The 16,611-nt window shown below is 37.4% G+C and overlaps 1 protein-coding gene across 1 annotated transcript; it reads left to right on the forward strand.

The window, feature by feature from the left end:
* The first annotated feature begins 14,568 nt into the window (after positions 1-14,568).
* On the forward strand, positions 14,569-15,489 carry LOC141391286 (uncharacterized). Its single transcript, XM_073964196.1, has one exon. The coding sequence runs from the start codon at positions 14,653-14,655 to the stop codon at positions 15,385-15,387; it is 735 nt and encodes a 244-aa protein (XP_073820297.1). The 5' UTR covers positions 14,569-14,652; the 3' UTR covers positions 15,388-15,489.
* Positions 15,490-16,611: the final 1,122 nt, after the last annotated feature.

The following is a 16,611-nucleotide window of genomic DNA, read 5'->3' on the forward strand; positions in this document are numbered from 1 at the left end:
TTTTGTTCCATTCTTCGTCCACGTCTGAATTTGTGGGAGAGGTATTGGTGCGGGTTATATTTATTGTTGATGCTATTAATGAAAAGTTCCTTTACTCTATCCGATTCTAGTTTGAATCTGTTATAGAAGTGGCTTTTGGGTTTAACTGGTTCATCGTTTCTTCTGTATTTTCTGAGTGAGAGTTTGACTTATCAAAGGATAATGGTCGGATGCGATGTCTTCGCTGTGTAGCACTCTCACGTCCTGTATCAATTTAAGTCGCTTCTTGTTGATACAGAAATGATCTAACTGGCTTTGGGGGGGAGAATCGTTGATCACGTGACTGTCAAGTAATTTTATGATGAATTTTATGGTGGAAGTATGATCCTCCGATGACAAGATCGTAATTTGAGCACGTTTCCAGGAAAAGTTATCCGTTTGCATTTCTTTCTCCGTGACTTTTTCAAACTCGGTGTTATCGCGCCCAATGCGTGCGTTCATATCGCCCATTAATATTAGAATGTCGTCTTTGTCGACACTAGTCAAGGTACGATTTAATTCGTCGTAGAACTTTTCCTTATTTTGTAACTCAGTTACTTCAGTTGGCGCGTAACACTGTATTATTGTAATTTTACGCATGTTGCCTTTAAGCTGTGCTGTTATAATTCGTTCGGAGATTGCTAACCAGGAAATTAGGGAGTTTCGGAATTTCCTGTTTATAAATACGACGGTTTGTTTCGTTTTTCTGGTTTTCGTTTGATTGTTTGTAATCTGTAAGATTCAGCTGCATTGGTGATTGGCCTAGTGTTGCCTAGTTTGGTGGAAGGGCAGCTACCTTGCATAGATGTAATTTACTTTGAGATATGGCATCCAAACCTGCCAACGTCTCCTTAAAAAAGCGTTAAACTTGAATCGCGATTTTTTAGCTTTTTTGATTTTTCTCATCTATGAGCATTGTTCAAGAGCACCGTGTAAAAACATTCATACAGACATGCAGATTCGTATATTCATTTGAAAAGTGTAACATTTTCATTTTTTCTTTGTGTTTTTGTATTATTTTACGGAGAAAAATCACATGCCTATACCCTACACGTTTGTAAACCAACAACATTGGAGACATCGAAATATTTGCACAAATCAGTTATTACCCAGCAAAAATATTGGAAGCCACTATAAAGTAATGTAAACAAACTACATACTTTAATCATTACTAAGTAATTAGCATGGTTCCACAGTGTGTGTTGTAAAATCTAAATATTTTTCAGAAGCTTCAGTGGCCACAGAAATCCTTGCCCTGTAGGAATTCAGACAGCTGCACCATCCCGAGAGTAGTTGAGCATAAAATATTCTAGTTTGTCTGACAGCTGACGTTTCTCAGCTGCGATATATGAAATATGTTCTCCGCGAACCGCATTAACACGATAGTTGTTTATAGCATCTGCGACTGTATCTGTGTATATGCTATTCAAACCTGCTTGATAGGCTTTCTAGATCAAGAAGATTCCTCATGATATGCTTTGGTAGTTGGGTTCTATCCACCATATGGTGATTAGGATGACACTCACGGTAACACACGAGTAAGTACTGTACTGGAAGAATCGTTATCTCCTCATGTTGATGTACCACTGAAGACATAACGATGCATCCTGTAACAGTTCTTAGGGCGGCAGTCTGAAAGGTTTGAATATTTTTTCGATAGCGTTGCACTTACTATATTCTCGGATCGCCTTATCGCGTTATATATGGTCAACAAAGTTTCTTTATTTGCAGCGCAAGTGCTGCCGGCAAGGGACTTGGGGACCTTGTTCCTACATCTCAGCTGCCGAATGTGAGCCCTAGAATCTTGCGTTAATTGGTGGTCCGAATTCTGCTACCATCTACTATGACATTCAACTCCGTGCTCACAACTCCTATCCCTATGGTGAACAGAGTGACCGTATATTTGGTGGCGGATATTTGAAAATTCCTCGCGTGGAGAAAGGTGATAAGATCAGTCAAATAGGTGTTCAGCCTTTCACAAATAACATCAAATAACAAATAACATCATAGAAGATAAACAGTTCCGCAGATATCACCCCACCTTGGGGAACTTCCTGTTTCACTTTAAGGGTCATGGATTTCTTGTTCCTGAATTTCACGTACGACTGGCATCCACACATATAATTTATTATCCAACGTTTCAAACTTGACCGAAGGGTGGTCTGCTCGATGTCGTCAAACAGCATGGAATGCTTGATAGTACCAAGAGCTTTTGATAACCTGGGCGCTGCCATAAATGTTTTATTACATGACTTGCTCTAGTTGAGTTCTCGACTAATACGTGTGTTGATGGCAAGAAGTGCTGTTGTGGTGCTGTGTAGATTACGGAAGGGAAGGGAAGAAGCCTATTGATTTTGATGATGGTCGGATAATAATCAAGGGTCGGAATGGGCAAAAACTTATTTGCAGAAAAAGTCAACGTTTTTTAAATTTTTTTATTCCATTTTTTTATACACGCTAAAGGCCTCAATTTTGATCGGATCGTCACAAAATTTTGGGAGTTGATGCGAGTGCCACATAGGAAGAGGAAGGAAGCCTATTGGTGATGTTCGGATTTTTTGGACTTTTAATAAAGCGAGTTTTCTAATTTGATTCGAAGAAAGAACATGTCAAATTGTATGGATGTGCAATTTGTTTTCAAAAATATTCACAACTCGCGGTATAATTCGAAGTTAAAATCAAAATTTCGAAGACAAAATAAACAAGGAAAAAGTATCAGTCGGCTTTGCCGACAGAGCTATACCCTCAGCATGTGTGGATTGACATACTTTTTCTCTCAAAAAAAATTACGTATTTAGGGGGTTTTCAAAATTTTGGGCGTATGCACCGAAAAAGGAATGGATATGATTAAAGCTCAAAAATTTGCGGGGATATCGATAGATAGGGCTTTATTATCACACTAGCCTACGAAAAACATAATATCGCTGTAAACAGGGCCACTAGGAAACCCTTCGGTAAAATGTCCAAAGGATCCTCGAACCACACAAAAATGTTGAACATTTGTGTGGGCGGTACCACAAGAATTGGACAGATACGGCCCAAATTTGAACATAAACTAAGTTTCGTCAATATATATTCGAAGAAATATTACAATATCCAAAGTGTGGACGAACGCAGTATTCGATTCGAGCCCTCCAGCCACTACATACACTAGCGGTCATCTGAATAGGTTTGAATTTTTTTCCTTTTATATGTTAAGTTATCTTCTGATGTGTTCGTATTGCAGATCCATACTATTTAGTTTTTGAGAGTCCTATACTATGCCAACATTCCCAAGAAAAAACTTCACGGTGTTGCCATATTTTCGGAAAATATCCCAATTATAAAAAAAAAGTACAAAAAAGTGACCAATTTTTGCGATCATCAGAATAGGTTTGAATCAAATAAAATTGAAAATTGTACTATCCAAGCAAATATTGCGCAGTTTTTTGGTTTAGTTTAGTAAAATGGAACATTCTGATAAATCCTACAACAAATTTGACCCGCTTTATTTGGAACGTGGGTTCAATTCTCAACATTGAAAAGTTACCAAGAACTTTCAGATAAAATCAAGAAATATTCAAACCAAAACGTTTTATAAAGTTGCTTTACATGACTTTCTGATTTCGTTAGATCTCTTCTGAGCTTTTAAAATTGTCTGAAAGTAAATACCAAGTGTAGCCATATTATTAGGATCGATAAAATAGAAAGGTCATTGAAAATAGTTGGTATTTTAGTTCAAGTTTCATTTTTTAATTATCCTTGCAGTACAAATTTATGTGTTATCATGCTCACAAATCCACCATAGTTGACCACATGTATCATAAATGTTCGAAAATTGGTCTGGAAGAATGTTTCATCGACGACAATAAAGTAGAAAATTGTAATTCAAATTTAAGTCAACGGGGCATGATATCACCGACTGTTATAGTGCTGTAATACCTATATAGTCAGGTCAAAAAGTTTTTATCTGTTCACAAGCAATAAAACAAACACGAATAAGTACAAAAGAATGGACTACTGAGATTACACAGCACTATAAAAGTCGGCGATATCATGTCCCTTTAACTTAAATTTGATTTACAATTTTCTACTTTATTGTCGTCGAAGAGACATTCTTCCAGACCAATTTTCGAACATTAATGATACATGTGGTCAACTATGGTGGATTTGTGAGCATGATAACACATAAATTTGTACTGCAAGGATAGTTAAAAAATGAAACTTTAACTAAAATACCAACTATTTTCAATGACCTTTCTATTTTATCGATCCTAATAATATGGCTACACTTGATATTTGCTTTCAGACAATTTTCGAAGCTCAGAAGAGATCTAACAAAATCAAAAAGTCATTTAAAGCAAATTTATAAAACGTTTTGGTTTGAATATTTTTTGATTTTATCTTAAAGTTCTTGGTAACTTTTCAATGTTGAGAATTGAACCCACGTTCCAAATAAAGCGGGTCAAATTTGTTGTAGGATTTATCAGAATGTTCCATTTTACTACACTAAATCAAAAAACTGCGCAATATTTGCTTGGATAGTACAATTTTTCAATTTTATTTGATTCAAACCTATTCTGATGATCGCAAAAATTGGTCACTTTTTTGTACATTTTTTATTATAATTGGGATATTTTCCGAAAATGTGGCAACACCGTCAAGTTTTTTCTTGGGAATGTTGGCATAGTATAGGACTCTCAAAAACTAAATAGTATGGATCTGCAATACGAACACATCAGAAGATACCTTAACATATAAAAAGAAAAAAATTCAAACCTATTCAGATGACCGCTAGTGTATGGTGCCATAGGGGGTTTTTACAACTTTCGCGCTGTTTTCTCAAGAAGTATGGACTTGCCCCTGAAAAAACTTTTACTGCCGTAATTGAGGCAGCGAATGCAAGTTGCTTCCAAAAAAATCAAAGTGATTCGAGAGCAGGTCTTAAAGTGAGTTTATCCAAAATTTTGTGAGGAAGGTACCCGAAGGAATGGACAAATATAGTCCATATTCGAAACTGAGCTATATCTGGTAAATATATTAGGATGTGTGAAGTATGGACCAATTCGCTCAATCCCATCAAGAGTTATCGTGCGCACAATTTTTCCGAACACTTTTAACTTTTGTGGGGGATGTACCTGAAGGAGTGGACCGATATGGCTTGTCTTCGAACTTAAACTAAGTTTGAACAAAATATTAGGAAGACCAAATTGTGGACCGAATTGGCAGATCCGTTTGAGAGTTATCTTGCGCTCCAACCACTACACACTAAATCAAAGCAGGTCCTAAACTGACCTTTTCCGAAATTTTGTGTGGGAGGTACCCAAAGGAGTGGACCGATTGAGTCCATATTGGAACCTCATCTAAATTTGGTAGATATTTCACGATGTGGAAAGTATGGGTCAAATCGGTTACTTCCTTCAAGAGTTATCGTGCACACAAACTTTCCGAACATGTTCAAACTTTTGTGGGGGAGGTACCGGAAAGAGTGGACCGATATAGCCCATCTTCGAACTTAAACTAAGCTTGGACAAAATATTACGAAAGCGAAATTTTGGACCAAATCGGTTCATCCGTTCGAGAGTTATCGTGCGCACCAGCCCAGACAGACAGACAAGACAGACGGACGGACATTGCTCAATCGACTCCAAATTGTCCAAAACACATTTCGTCCAAACATACTTGGGGTCTAAAACCATTATTTCGATGAGGCACATTTTGCCCGTATGAAAGTGTATATACCATCGTTAGCATAAATGCTGAGGGTATAAAAACACCGTTAAAACACTGTAAAAATGGCAAAAATGGACCAATATTGGCTTTGATTTCATATTCATGTATTGTCATCCAAATCTGAAAATTGTGCAAAGTTTTAGTGCGATTGGTCAACTGCAACTGTGTCAAAATGAGTTACCAGATTTGAAATGCAATTTAAATAAAACACCGTTTAAACACTATAAAAATGGACCAATATGGGCTTTGATTCCATATTCAAGTATTGTCATCTAAATCTGAAGTGTGCAAAGTTTCAGTTCGATTGGTCAACTCCAACTGTGTTAAAATGAGTTACCAGATTTGAACTAAACGGACACCAAAGCAAGTTAAATAAAACACTGTAAAATTAGGTAAAATGAGAATAGGCGGTAGGAAAGAGAAAATTTGTTCTTATATCCGGCGTTCGTTATAAACGTGTTCATCTGTAAAATTCTTATTAAAGTTTACTTTTAAATATTATATGTTAAAGTATTTGAAAGAATGCTTAAATTCATCGCTATCCGCTTGTGCTTAAATCCTAACAAATTGTCAAAAATTCTACTAGCGGGGTAACAATTTTTGATCGTTATAATCGTTATAATATTAAGAAAAATTCTTTGGAAACACAAAACTTTGTTCGCTATATACGTAGTTACTTATAACCGATGTTCGCTATATCCGAATTTTCCTATGTAATGTTTTGTTTTATCTTACTTTTGCATATAAAGTATTAAAAATTAATTAATTTTTGGCTCAATAACTGGGCAAATTACCTATAGTGCAATGTAAGAAGAAAATATCGCCTTTACATTGATGCAAAGTAGGTTACGCTACATGTTGTAATTTTTATCGGATCTTCACGAAATTTCGGTGGCCCAAGGGGTTCCCAGAGAAGAAGACGCACATTGAATTTTCTTATAGTCGGATAATATTCCCTAAAATAAATGTTTAACAGTAAAAAGCTTATGCACAGGAGTAATGGTGTAGGGCAACACATAGTCGGCCCCGTCCCGACTATGGCCTTTGTTCACTTGCTTAGATTAGACTAGATAATTTTGGCATTAGGGGTATCCGTGGTCGAAACATTGTTGTACCTAAAATTGTGGAGAGGAAAGGAAACTCATTATTCCATTTTAGTTCAGAATATTTTATGGTGGAGGGTATAAACAGTTCAGTCCGGCCGAACTTAACGACTTTTTACCTGTTAAGTTTTAGCCACATATTCCAACACTTGTTTTTTGTTGTTTTCACGTGTTATTTTGTTGCTTTTGATACTTGGAGTAAATATAGAACACTTAAATCTATTATGTTTTCAATGTCTCACCCACACTGTATATTTTTGCGGAATTTCCTGGAACTTGAAAAACAACTTATTTAATTTAATACACATTGTGGAACATTACTGTCTCCGCTGCATATAGTCACTTCTTATTTGGTTTGCTTTTTATAGGCTGTTGAAACCTAAGTAAAGTTCCAAGAACAGCTTTTCGAAAGCCATTACAGATTTGGTCAAATGCAAAAAAACGAAAAAAAGGGAGTTACATACCTCCCAAACCCACAACAGCAACAGTATTAAACAAGCAACACTAACGGATTCAAGGCATACACTCAGACGTTCTATGGAAAATCCAAAAACAAGGCATTTCGTGATTTAAAATGTTTATGGCCCGGCCAATGGCTATTTGCAATAACTAGGCAAATGGAGTAACAACAAGTTGTGGCAACATTTGTGGTAATAACGTTACCGGTTTACTGTGTCAAGGTTTTTTCATTTCTTCCAAATAAAAAGAAAAGGAAATAAACAGAAATTGTTTGGTTGAGAATTTAATATGAAGAAAGTAAACTCTGTGGTTGTGTAGATACTATTTATTGGCCTACGGACATGCACATACTACATACATACTCAAATGGAATCACCACCACCAACACAACAACAAATTTTAACTTATCAAGAGCACTGGCCTCAAAAGAAAAGAAAAGTAAAATAAGAAAAAAATCAGCAAACGCCAAAGTGTTACCGGAAATCAAGTGACCCACAAAAGCTTAAACTTCATTTGAGCTAGCCGTGAATTTCCCCAGGAATACTAAATTGCGTTTTGTTCATTTTCTGTGAATACGGATAAAAGGTAATTGAGATTGATTTTGGCTTGTGGTGTATTTTGTTGTTTTTTGATTTTATTTTAATTTTATTCGCACACGAATAAGCCAACCATCAAATCATCAGATTACCGGCCTTAATTATTTCCACCCAGAACTTCTTATTGTGTTGGTGGTGGCAGAGTTCAATTAATTATGGCCAACACTTTGGCATTGCAGGGGTAAGTTTTTTTCTTTTGCTTTGGCCAGAATTTCGTTTTTTTTTTTTTGGTAGGAAATACCAATGCCATTGCAAATCAATAGATGCCGTATCAAGAAATGAACACAAAGATGAAACAACAGAGATAGTAGAAGGCATGAAATCTAAACATTGACAACTAGCAACATAACCAGGACATGTCATGCTTAGTTGAGGACAGCAACTGTCCATGTTCTGTATTGACCGCATAGTCAACATCATTGGATGTACTATCCAACGACACAGTGTTTAAATGTTGAGAGAGGATATTCAATTTTTCTGTTTTGTAAAGAAAAGAAAATATAAAGGAACCTTTCTGAACAGATACACGGTGCTCGTGAATCAAATTTAAATGGAAGGTGCTTACACCTGGGAAGTTTTTGCGGATTCTGAAACTACAATGTTCATAGATGAGAAAAATCAAAAAATAGCTGGAACGCTTCGCGATTCAAGTTGACATTTTTAGGGGTTGTTTAGGTTTTCACGATTTTGCTTAGAAACCGCAAGTCCTATCAAAATGAGACTGAAAAAATGTTATATCTCTGAAATTTCTCATTTCAAGATTGACATCTACGGCATTTTCGTAGGTTTTACCATTTTTGAGATATTGAAGTTTAAATTGGGACAATGCCCCCTTGTAAAACAATGCCATGAAGGGTGCCCCTTAACTAACTTTTAATGAAAACCGTTTACACAGGGAAAGTTTTTGTGAATTCTGAAACAGCAATGTTCATAGATGAGAAAAATCCAAAAATAAGAAAAAATCGCTGTAGGCATTTTTAAATAAATCGTGGTCAAAATTCATATTTTTAGGTGTTTTTTAAGTTTTTACGATTTTGAATGGAAACCGCAAGTCCAATCGAAATGAAGCTTAAGAAAATGTTGTAGCTGTGAAAATTCTCTACAGGACTGACGTTTACGATACGTTGTCAGGCTGTACCATTTTTGAGATAAAGAAGCTCAGTTAACATTTTTAGGTTTTATTTTAGGGTTTCGCGATTTTGCTTGAATACGGCAAGTCTTATCGGCATGAGACCTGTGAAAATATTATAGCTGTGAAAATTCTCTACAAGACTGGCTTATGTAATTTTTCCTAGGTTGTACCATTTTTTAGATATATAAGTTGAAGTTGGGAAATTGCAGTCATGACATTGTTTTATAAGGAGACGATACAGAATTGACTTGAATTTGAATTGTCCCAATTTCAAATTCTATATCTCAAAAGTTGTAAAGCCTATGAAAATATCATATCTTGTAGAGAATTTTGATAGCTACAACATTTTCTTTATTCCCATTTTGATAGGACTAGGAAAATCGCAAAAACCTAAACAACCCCAAAAATGTCAACTTGAATCGCGATTTATTTAAAAAGCGCTCTGGCGATTTTTTTTGTATTTTGTTTTTTCATCTATGAACATTGTAGTTTCAGAATCCGCAAAAACTTCCCAGGTGTAAGCACCTTCCATTTAACTTTGTATCAAGAGCACCGTGGATAAGTAACGTAATAGTAAAACGAGGTGTCAGACAGGTAGGCAAAATTTCATGCAATCATATTTTTTTTCAATGTCTGGCAGTAGACTGCGATTGACCCAAGATTTTCAATGTCTGGCAGTAGACTGCGATAAGTCAATGATTTCGGTACGCAATGCATTTTAAAAACAGTGCACAGTGGACAATTTTCAGAAAAACCTGGCCAAATATCGATGAAATAAATTCATAAATTTACACTAAATAGTGTCAAATATTATTTATAGGATCCCACTGCGTGTAGTTATGAAAAAATATATACGTTTTTTGTTTAGTATGTGGACATAAAACCAGGTCAAAGTGACCCTATTTGGAAGTTTTTTTTTTTTTTTTTTTTTGTCTAAATTTTTAAGTCATTTATAAAACCATGATAATATCCAAAATAAACAGCGGGTTTTAAACATTTTCTTGTAATTGTAATGAAAGGTATGTGAAACGTATTTACAATGTTCAGTATCGCCAATGAAGTGCGCGTTGTGTTTAATAATTGATGTCCGTATTTGTTGATTTTTTCAAAGTAAATTTTCACAATAAATTAAGAGAAAAGTTGTGAGTAAGATGGAGTTAGGCTGTGTATCTTATCATTTCATAAAAAGGGAAGAGTTTTTTAACAATTTCTATCGAAACATCCTGCACATATTTGCACTTTTCGTTTTTACGTGGCATTTTGCCTTGCAGATATGTACAGATTTTCTTTGATCCAGAATTTCAGAATATAGTATAGTGTCATATTCTGGCGTTTGGGTATAATATATAGTTTTGAAGTACTCTAGAACCTATAGAAAATTTTTATGGCGAACAAATTTCTAGAATATTATGATCTGATTCCATCACATTTTATAGGAGATTTTTAAGATTTGTGGAAAAAGCGACCAAAAAGACCCCATTAAAATATTTAAAAAAATATTCCTCACGTTCTTGCCAGTACTTACTTACTTAGCAGGCCCATTACAGAACATTTGTTCCATAGGCCGAACTAAGAAAAGATCTCCATTTCTCTCTATTTGTTGCTTCGCACTCTAGAATACCGCGCCTTTTCATCTCTTCATCCACATGTTTGCGCCATCTATTCCTTGGCCTGCCAATTCAGCGTGCACCGCCAAGCGGACCGTATTTATACGCCTTTTTAGTGGGTTCATCTTCGCTCATTCTTTTGATATGGCCAAGCCAACGCAATCGCAGCATCCCGATACGTTTAACTATATTGATGTCGTTGTATAGCAGATACAGCTCGTGGTTCATGAGACGTCGATATTCACCGTCAACGCAGATTGGTCCGTAGATCTTTCGAAGAATTTTTCTCTCAAACACACCAAGCACTGCCATGTCTGCTTGCGCAAGTACCCAGGCTTCGGAGCCATATGTCAGCATCGGTAGTATCAGTGTTTTGTACAGCGTTATTTTTGTTTCACGAGATGTGGCTTTGTTTTTAAATTGCTTACTTAAACCATAGTAGCATCTGTTGGCCAATACAATTCTTCTTATTTCACAATTGATGTTGTTTGTTGTGTTTACGGAGGTGCCGAGGTAGACGAAGTCTTTTACTACCTCAAAATTATAGGAACCAACTTCCACAGTCGGTCCGAGCTCAATGGACGCATTGCGCGTCGACACCATCAACTTGGTCTTCTCACCGTTGACCGCCAGACCCACTTTAGCAGATTCTGCTTCAACCTTCCTAAATGTATCAGTTACTTCCGTTACTGATCATCCCATGATGTGTTTGTCATTAGCATAAGCAAGTAACATGTGGCTATTGGTGTAAATTGTGCCAATTTCTTTGACATATGCATCTGGTATTACCTTTTCCAGCAAAATGTTGAATAGGTCACACGAAAGGCTGTCTCCTTGTCTGAAACCTATTTTGGTACTGAACTATTCGGAGAGGTTCTTTCCAATTTTAACTGAGGACCTAGTATCAGTTAAAGTCATCTTACATAGCCGGATGAGCCTTGCGGGGATACCAAATTCAGACATTGCATGGAATACCTTTGATCGGAGGGGACTGTCGAATGCTGCTTTGTGATCGACAAAAAGGTGGTATGTGTCGATCTGCATATCTTGAGTCTTCTCCAGGATTTGCCGCAGCGTAAATATCTGATCAATGGTGGACTTACCAGGTCTAAAGCCACATTGGTATGGACCAATTATTTCGTTGACCATTGGCTTTAGTCGTTCGCACAATATCCCTGACACTATCTTATAGGCAATAGGGAGAAGACTTATGCCCCTATAGTTGCAGCATACAGTCTTATCTACTTTCTTGTGGACGGGACACAGGATGCGCAGGTTCCAATCGTCGGGTACGCGTTCTTCCTGCCAGATGGTGCTAACTAGCTGATGCATACACCTTATCAGCGCGTCGCCTCCAGTTTTGAACAGCTCGGCTGGTAAGCCATCGGCTTCTGCTGCTTTATTATTCTTCAGCCGGTTGGTTGCTGTTTTTACCTCATCTTGGCCGGGCGGTATACATTCTATACCATCTTCTGGGATTGGATCTGTGGTATCATCGTCTTCGCTAGTATTGGATACCAGCAGATTGGAGAAATGTTCCTCCAATATTCTGAGCACGCTATCTGTATCTGTTACCAGATTACCTTGCTGGTCTCTACAGGAGGATGTGCCTGTACCAAAGCCATCTGTTTGATGTTTTACTCTTTGGTAGAATTTTCGGACTTCATTCTGGCTCCTATACATCTCGATTTTTTCACACTCCCGCTTTTCCATTTCTCTCTTTTTCTTGCGGAAAATACGTTTCTCTCCTCTCCTTTTCTCCCGATATCTCTCTCGTGCGCTACGCGTTGCTACTGATTGTAAGGTAGCTCTGACACTCCTGATCATACCATGGATTCCTTGGTGGAGGTCTCTTGTATCCAAGTATGGATTTTGCGGTTGTTTGCATGGAGTGGGCAATACTTTGCCATTGCGCTGATATGTTATCAGGATGAGGAGGGCTTTGATTAAGTAATTGGGCTAGTTGAGTGGAATATGCTGTGGCTATCTGTTGTGATTGAGGCTTACCGATGTCTAACTTTCGTGTTGTGTCTGTTTGTGCTTTATTTGTAACGTTTAGACAGGTACGTACCTTTGCTGCAACAAGGTGGTGGTCCGAATCAATGTTTGCGCCTTGGAACGATCGTACATCCAACACGCTCGATGAATGTCTTCCATCTATCACAACATGATCAATTTGATTACTTGTCCTTTGATCTGGAGACTGCCAGGTGCCCTTATGAATATCGAGATGATTAAATCTGGTACTGCTAACTACCATGCTTTTTGCCGCTGCGAAGTCTATCAGCCTCATACCGTTGTCAGATGTTTCACTGTGGAGACTGAAATTCCCGACTGTTGGGCCAAAGATATTCTCCTTTCCAATTTTGGCATTAAAATCGCCTAGAATAATTTTAATGTCATGGGCAGGGCAACAGCCATATGTTTCTTCTAAGCGCTCGTAAAATAAATCTTTGGCCTGTTCGTCCTTGTCTTCAGTGGGAGCATGAGCGCAAATAAAGCTGATGTGGAAGAATTTAGCTTTTATTCGAATTGCAGCAAGTTTCATTCACTGGGGTGAAACTGGGTACCAGATGTTTTAGTCTCCGACTAACTACAAATCCGCATGTCCGTAATGGCAGCTATAATACAGTACGTCACATTTAGGTGTTGTTGTGACGCCTTTCCCAATCCATCGTATTTCCTGTATGGCAGTAATATCGGCCTTGTATTTTCAAGTACGTCTGCCAATGCGAAGACTGCACCTTCTCTATAAAGAGTGCGAACATTCCAGGTGCAGATTCGCAGATCATGGTCCTTAAAACGTTTGCTGAGTTCGTCACCTTTAGAGGGGTTCGTTTTTCTTTTCTTTCGTTTTTTCATAGTAGGCTGTTTTTTCTAAGGCAGGGTTACTAACCCGACACCCAAACCCAAGTTTCTAACGCTCTTATGGGCGAACGCGCGGCACATGTTAGCTCACTACCTTTAACGGGTGTTAAAGGCAAATCCCCCTGATAGAAATAATACGATGTGCAAAGTATGAACCAAATAGGTGTCCCTTCAAGAGTTATCGCGCGCATAATTTTTCCGAAACATTTTGAACATTTGTAGGATAGGTACCGAACGGAGGGAACCGAGATGACCCATCTTCTAACTTAAACTAAGTTTGGACAAAATATTACGAAGGCCAAATTTTGGACCAAATCGATTAATCCGTTCGAGAGTTATCATGCGCTTCAGCCAGCCAGACGGATGGATATAGCTAAGTCGACTCCAAATTGCCTAAAACGGATTTCGTCCAAACATACTTGGGGTCTGAAACCATTATTTCGATGAAGCACAGTTTTCGCGTATGAAAGTATATAACCCTCGTTAGCATAAATGCTGAGAAATATTTTGGAAAGAAATGCTGAGAAAAATGTGGTATGTTTCAAAAATATCACATAACCTTTGATTTAAAATCAAAAAATGTTTACATTCATCCTGAATGTCGCCGGCTCTCCACAACCACTGTGAACAGCATTAGAAACCAAAAAAAAACTTCAATCACTATGATGTCAAAGTACATCTATGTATGTTTGTCGCATATGGAGGGGGAGTGTTAGTACGGGTAAGCATTTACGGGTGTGAGTGTGTGCAAAAGTCTAAATTCAAAGCTGATGAAGGCAATTACATTTACACGTCGTCGCTTGTCAACCGCGTTCATCCATATGGGAGCATAGAAACGAATTGAACTGGCATGTAATGCAAATGGAATTGGAAGTGGAAAACGACAACGAAAAAACAAAAACCAAACCAAAGACTTTATCACAAAACTGCAAAAAAACGAAAAAAAGTCAACATATTTTGTGAATGCGATGGCAGTGTTAAGATGGAAATGTAACAGCGCTGGCAGATAATGAATACTGTGTGTCATTTATTACAAAAAAAAAAAAATAATAGAGAAACTAAAAAACCTTGAAAGTGTAACTTTGTTTCATACATCATTTGAAAATTGTTGGAAAAATTAAAAACTACAAAAAACGAAAAGAATTCAAATAAAAAATATGTTGGATAAATCAAACAAAATTTCTGTTTTAAATAAAATGATTGGCTTAGGAGAAGAGATCAATCCCTCCTATGTTGTGCCACAAAATTCCACAAATAATTTTTATCAAAAAGCGGGTCTCGTCGAAATGAAGGCCAAAGAAAACTCCCTGAAACCAGCTCAAAAGATTGCCAGCCAATGTCCACATTGTGAAAATATGGCCAAGAATTTCCTTTACTTGGAAAGTTTAATACGCACCAATTCTGCTGCCCACAATCGAAAATCGAAATGCAGTGTCTGTGACTCATCTCTTTGCTATTTGCAGTATGTCAACAAAAGTATTTTGGAAGTTTTTGGCAATTTCGATGCCATAGCTGAGGCAGCCAAGGCGTTTAGCAGTGGTGGTGATCCATCATCGAAAATGATGAAACGCCAAGTAAGAAAGAAATTGCAACATAAAAAGCCATCAATGAAGGACATTAAGCAGGATTCTCTTCTGTTAGAAACAAAGAATTTTGTGTCCAAGAAAGTAGTTAAGAGGAATAATCAAAGTAAGCCAAAGTCTAATGTTGCTGATAAATCGGAACCCTCCAAAATTGAGAGTAACTTAAGTGGTCAATGTGTTCAACCCAAAAAGAAGAGGATGGGAAAGTTGCTGCGCCACAAGAAACATATGATACGTTTTCTAAGCAAGAAATCGAACGTTGCATTGACTAAAAAGCAAAATGCAATTAAACCAAAGTTTTTTTCTTAGAAAACAAAAATCTGTAAAGTAAAACACGAAGTCTCTTCATTTGGCCATCTCGATATTTTAAATAAAGTTATTTATTAATAAAAAAAAACAGGTAAAAAAGTATCAGTCGGCTAACCGACAGAGATATACCCTCATCCTATGTGCATTGAAACTTTCATCTACGGACAGATCGAATGTATTTAGGGACTTTTCCGAATTTTGTGGCCCTTTTTCGGCATTTGAACTTGCCAACAAAAATGCGGATTAGGATTAAAGTTCAAAAGTGTTGCGGAGGAGGTACTAATTCCTTTATTCCGACATAGTCCATTTTGGAATTGGATCTTATTTTGGAAGTCATATCATTTAGATATTCAGCGACGACACACTTTTGGGACAGTATGCCAGGGAGCATGGACTTGCCCATTGAAAGCATAATATCGCTGTAAACAGCACCACAACGAACAGTACCAGTATACATTTCCAAAGGATCTTCGAACAGACCCTAAACTGCACTCAGACCAAATGTTGAACTTTTTTTGCGGGAGGTACCCAAAGGAGAGGACCAATATGGACCGTTTTAGATGTTTAACTAAATTTGGACAAACTATTAGGAGATCCTAAGTTTGGACAAAATTGGTTGCCCGTGCATATCATTTTAGTGACATTTTTAAATATTGGGAGGAAGTACCGGAAGTTGTTGACCGGTATTGCCCATCTTCGAACTGAAACTAATTTGGACAAAATATGACGAAGGCCAAATTTTGGATCAAATCGGTTGATCAGCTTGGAAGTTATCATGCTCTACAGCCACTACATTTGGCGCTATAGGGGGTTTTTACACATTTCGGACTGTTTTCTTAAGAAGTATGGAAAGTATGAAAAAACGTTTACCGTCGTAATTGAGGCAGCGAATGCAAGTTATAATAATTGTTCCACAAACATCCTAGAAGGGACAACGGAGACTTCTCTCATATCAATGAGTACACCCCAATTCATATTAGCTCAATGATATGGGACCTACCGTTTAACGCCGAGTCCGAACGGCGTGTCTTAAGACACCACTTGTAGAGAAGTTTTACATGTGGGGGTATTTTGCCACCGTTGAAAATGTTTTGATGTTGGCTTGCCGGGGAATCGAACCCACGACATTCTGCGTGCAAGGCGGGTGTGCATACCATTGCACTACGGTGGCACCCTAGCGAATGCAAGTTGCTTCAATAAAAATCGAAGTAATTTGAGAGCAGG

Source organism: Musca autumnalis, unplaced genomic scaffold (genome assembly GCF_047663935.1).
Source record: "Musca autumnalis isolate F117 unplaced genomic scaffold, ASM4766393v1 scaffold_1, whole genome shotgun sequence".
In the NCBI taxonomy this organism is placed as follows: Eukaryota; Metazoa; Arthropoda; class Insecta; order Diptera; family Muscidae; genus Musca; species Musca autumnalis.